Source organism: Maniola hyperantus, chromosome 7, assembly GCF_902806685.2.
Source record: "Maniola hyperantus chromosome 7, iAphHyp1.2, whole genome shotgun sequence".
NCBI lineage: Eukaryota > Metazoa > Arthropoda > Insecta > Lepidoptera > Nymphalidae > Maniola > Maniola hyperantus.
In genome coordinates, this window is record NC_048542.1 from 16,054,921 (window position 1) to 16,060,151 (window position 5,231).

General features: G+C 37.6%; 2 protein-coding genes across 2 annotated transcripts; one reads left to right on the plus strand and one right to left on the minus strand.

Moving 5' to 3' along the window:
- Positions 1-322: 322 nt before the first annotated feature.
- On the minus strand, positions 323-1,687 carry LOC117983705 (serine protease inhibitor 77Ba-like). The gene has a single exon (XM_034970321.2). The coding sequence runs from the start codon at positions 1,584-1,586 to the stop codon at positions 384-386; it is 1,203 nt and encodes a 400-aa protein (XP_034826212.1). The 5' UTR covers positions 1,587-1,687; the 3' UTR covers positions 323-383.
- A 1,124-nt stretch (positions 1,688-2,811) lies between these two features.
- LOC117983676 (serine protease inhibitor-like) lies at positions 2,812-4,172 on the plus strand. The gene has a single exon (XM_034970292.2). The coding sequence runs from the start codon at positions 2,950-2,952 to the stop codon at positions 4,153-4,155; it is 1,206 nt and encodes a 401-aa protein (XP_034826183.1). The 5' UTR covers positions 2,812-2,949; the 3' UTR covers positions 4,156-4,172.
- The last annotated feature ends 1,059 nt before the right edge of the window (positions 4,173-5,231 follow it).

Here is a 5,231-nt window from a genome sequence, read left to right on the forward strand (position 1 = left end):
GCGAGCGCTTGTTCGCGTCTGATTGGTCCGACATGCACGCACACTTACGCAATGTCCATGTATACGACCTAACCACAAGTAAACTTCACTCGCCTTCGTGAATTGCAAGAACTATAGTTGTTACTGCTAGATAATAATTATATTATTATGTACATATAATATTTTTATAATATTATGTTTAGTAGGTAAGTATGTATTCTAAGTTAATTACAATGAAACATATCGAAATACTTTATTTTAAAATACATTTTTACAAAACATTGTTAGAGGCTGTATTTGTGATACTAGTCATAATAAAACAATATTACTAATAGGCGTTATTAATTAAAAAAAGTTCAAGAGAACCATGTGTTTTATTTTAATACTTACCTTAAATAATGTATTTAATAAATAGAAGGGTGACGATACATTCCACCGAAAAGTATGACCTCAGTAAATCTGTCAACAATAAGGTACGCAAACGGGCTGTCTGCACTGAAAGTCTGCATACTGTCGTCAGGTATCCGTATAGTATCAGGCATAATACTTGCTCGTGCACTTTGTTCTGTTATTTCCAAGTCAGCAATTTGGGTCATCAAGGACGCATACACTGGATAATCAGTTATACCACCAAAGTCTGCCAACTCCGGGTAGAACATCCTTTTTACACCCATATCGTAAACCAATTCTGGAATGTTTCGCAACTCGGACGTTATTTTAAATCTTGGCAATTTGACTTTCACGAATTTCGTTCCTTCCGCTTTGAAACGATTAAAAATTGTCGTCAGCCGTATACTTTTTAGATTATAAAACAAATCATTCACTGTGCCTTCAATCGGTAAGAAAATAAGGATAGAGATTCTGTTACTCGTGTTAAATGGCAACTCTAAAACTCTAGCATTAATAAGCGGTACTTCTGTTAAATTGAAGTTTTCTTCTTGGTGCATCAACCTCACTTTGCCGATAGCCACTTTTTGTTCCGAATAAAACGTCTCCTTTGAAGTGTACACGGGGTTAAAAGGTTTCAACCAATCACTTTTAAAGTAAGCAGTGTCAGTCATTAGTAAAACAGTTAAATTAAAGTCATTGGCATCAAATGCACTATCAATGTCGTTCATATCCATATCGATAGCTTCGTTTATTTTCGCCGCAGCTTGCGCAGGGTTATTGAAGTTTAATGAAAAAATCTTCGTCGTGTTTGTTTTCCTCACTTCGTTAATAAAGGATTCTTTCACGTCTAATAATTTGTCGATGACGATAACATTGGTCCTTTTTGTCATGAAACTCAATTCTTCGTCCATTGAATTGAGAATTTCCCTGAACTTTCGTCTTAAACATTTCATGCGATGATGTCTTGTCACTTTCCATATTTCACTTTGTGTCGAACCTCTCGCTCCTTCGGCCAAAGACATCAATTGAAGCCAAGTAGATAACGGTGAGAACACAAAATGGTAGTTCGTCTCTTGAGCTACCCTGTCCAAAAATCTTACGGAGAATTCATACGTGGGACGCTTGGAGAAAGCTAAAGCGTTTTCGTCGTTGCAGTATGTTCCAAAAACTAGTGTGAAAAAACACGCCAACAAAACTATTTTGAAAAGCTTTGCCATTTTGATAAAATATGAGTTTATTATTCATACACTTTTGTGATAATAATTGACTTGTTTACGCGATGACGATGTAACTGTACTAACACTTTGAAGGCTTGTTATATTTTACTTAAAATTTGATGTCATGATCAATATTTATAACATTGAAGTGATAAACTTGGGTCAGGGTATTTGACGGCTAAGTATAATTCTAGAGAATTCTACAGTTTATTGCGTTACTAATAATATAGTAAAATTACTAAAAGCACTTTTTAATTAACAGGAAACTGTAATGGAGCAAAATATAACAGTTAGGTACGAGGAAAAGATATTCTATAGGTACCTACATATCTATATGTATATAAGTTTCCTCTTATAGGTACATGTCTGATAATAATAACAATGTGTCGGTTAGGTATTACGTTGCCATGCCATTAAAGGCATCTTTAAAGGTAGAGTGCGTACGTTGTACCAGTTATTTGGGGAATTAGGGAACGTGTGTCTTTTCTTTTTGGTGTACAATAAAGAATATTAAACTAAACTAAACTTTCACAAAGCGCAAAAGAATAAATCTCATTGGCTTTACTTCGATGCGATCGATTCGGCCGAATCTATTAGACTCATTTTCAGTAATTATGGAAAAAAATTGCATGCACCTGTTGCAGATCTTTCAACTTTGGCGTCTCTTGAATTTTTTCGGTTAGGTATAGTAGTTTTGGAGGTCATTAAATTTCTTCTTTTGCATTTGGCAAAATCAACCATTGCCGAAATCTTTCACAAGAATCTCCAACCGGTACCAGTTATAAAAGTCAATGAATAGGCAAATAAGCAATAAGGTGTAAAGTAATAAGTAATATTATTATGATGTAATATCGCCCCCGTGCATGGTGCTGAAACATGGACGGCTCAACTAGTTCAACACTATTAGCAAGCTAAACTGGTAGTGGGCAGGTCATGCCTGTCGTAGAGGCGATGGCCGTTGGAGCCGGAAAGTCCTTGAATGGAGACCGCGTATAAAAAGCAAGCGTAGCGTGACCCTCCATCACGATGGACCGTTGATATTATAAAGAGGCTGGCGGGAAGTGGCTGGATGAGGAAGGCTGAGAACCGGGTATGGTGGTGCTCTTTAGGGAAGGCCTATGTATAACACTGGATATCGACAGACTGATGATGATGATGATGAATGTAACATGAGTATGTACGAGTTTAAATCATTATGTAATTTTACTCCAAAATATTTTTTTGTTTATGACCTCGGGTGTTTCCAAATGGAACAGATCTCTAACCTTTTTATCTCCGTGGTCGTTCGAACTGATAACGTCGCCTCCAACTCAGCTTTTACTTGCTATCAGTCTCCGAAGCTCATTCAACAAACACTAACGACATGGCGAAAACAGTATTCCTTTTATTTATTGCATTTATTCCTTATGTTCTCACTCAATGTACATTGGAAACGGCAGAGCCGCGATTTAAAAGGTCAGTGTACGAATTTTCGATAGAGCTGTTGACGAGACTCGCCCAGGAGAAGGAGATTCATTTCGTGTCATCAACTCTGTCGACATGGACCCTACTGTCGAGCACCTCGCTGGGCGCTGGGGAGCCAACCCTCACCGAAATGCGGCAGGTCCTCAACCTACATAAACTTAAGTGTTTCAACTACAAATATTTGGAACTCGCAAAGTCCATCACAGTCAACAATGAAACCGATGTGGTCGTAGAGAGAAGCTCAGCAATATTCGTCGACGACAAAATCCCAATCTATGAATCGTTCAAAAGAAAAATTAGGACGGCAGCTACCACTTTCGAAAGCCGAGCTTTCGACGATGCCGACATGGCCGCCCAAAGGATAAACAGCTTCGTAAGCTACACGACGCATGACGTGATAGACGAAATTGTGTCCCCAGCGGATCTAGAAGACGTATTATTTATTATAATCGATGCCATATTTTTCAAAGGCACGTGGAAAACCCCGTTCCCTTACGAGAACACCGATGTGGGAGCTTTTTACAACGAGAGAGGAGCTCAAGTCGGCCAGGTTAACTCGATGTTTGTTACCGCATCGTTCAACTACAGGGAAGCACCTAAATTAAAAGCAGAAATCCTGGAAATTCCGTACGGTAGCGGCAGGAGGTATTCAATGTTGGTCTTTCTTCCACTAAAAGACGAGTCCGTGTACACAGTAATCGATAACCTTAAACTAATAAGTTTGAAGACTATACAAAATTTATTCGATGAAGTCGGTCCCACTCAACTGGCAGTTTCTTTTCCTCGATTTAAGATAACTTCAGATCATAATAACTTGAAGGAATTGTTAGAGGATATGGGCCTGAAGACGATGTTCGACAGCAGTAAAGCGCAGTTTACTAATTTATCCGACTACCCTCTATACGTCTCCAATTTTATCCAAAAAGCTGACATAGAAGTGACCGAAGAAGGCACGGTCGCGGCTGCGGTGACCGAAGAGGAGTTCTCGTTCAGAAGTGGCCCCCGTCAATTCAATGTCAACAAACCATTCCTGTTCATGATTGTAGATAAAAAGGTTGAAGTGCCTTTATTCGTTGGTGCCTATTCGAAACCGAGCATATTTTGAATAAAATAATTTTAATTAAAAAAAACTTACCTACCAATTATTTTGTTTTACTGATGTCCCACACTCAAGTAGCCTGGTCATTCGTCATTTTATTTTCGTTTAGAACTTATATAGAAAATAATATCATACACCTATAACAGTCATTTAACCAGATTAATTCGGCAAGTACCACAACAACTTGTGCTGAGTTTGGTATCAAGGTCACCTGTTTATAAGATAGTGGTAGTTGGCTGTCAAGCAGGGAAGTTCTCTGGCACCTCTTCTACTTCTTACGTCATGTCTTCTGTCAACGTGTACCCATGTACGAGTTGCCAGATAAATACCTAAATGGGGTCTCGTGAAGAATCTCTATCTAAACTATAGGTAGTTTAAAACTATAGATTAATGTGCAACGCCCAGACAAGTCAGCAAGATTTAAGGGTGAGAAATTATGTAAATAGCTAAGTATATTAATTAATGTTATGGCAATAAAATATAAATAAATAAATAAAATATTTAAGCAAAAAAATATTTTAGGGCATCGTAACAAACATCATAGCCACTTTTTCAGTGGCTCTAAACACTCGAATCCGAAACTGGAAAGCTAGTTAAAAAAATTGTGTAGCGTCATCATTGACAACTAGTGCTTACACTACCATGAATTTCGCCTTATTTCATGGCGAATCGATAAACATGAGGTTCGGCTCAGAACGTTTTTTTATGTTAACAAGGATTTAGGAAAATTTGGGAAAAAATTCGAACTTCATTAACCCTATTTATTAAACTTACTAATAATTTTTGTAAGTAAGTACTTTTTATATTTATCGATTTTCAGAGGGGATAATAGATGATGCCCGGGATTTTGTCCGTATGGCTTGTCCGTTTTGACGTCATTTTGATCGCAGCCGCAATAAAAATACAGGGACCATCAGCTCGAAACTTCAATCTAGTGCTGACGTCACTAAAATGGCGGCCATGCCATTAGCAATTTGCGGGACTGCAAGTGTTTAGGTATTGATAATTTTGAATGAGATTGTACGATAGAAAGGTATTTATACATTTGAAAATAGAAGAAAATTACTAAACATTTCTTCATC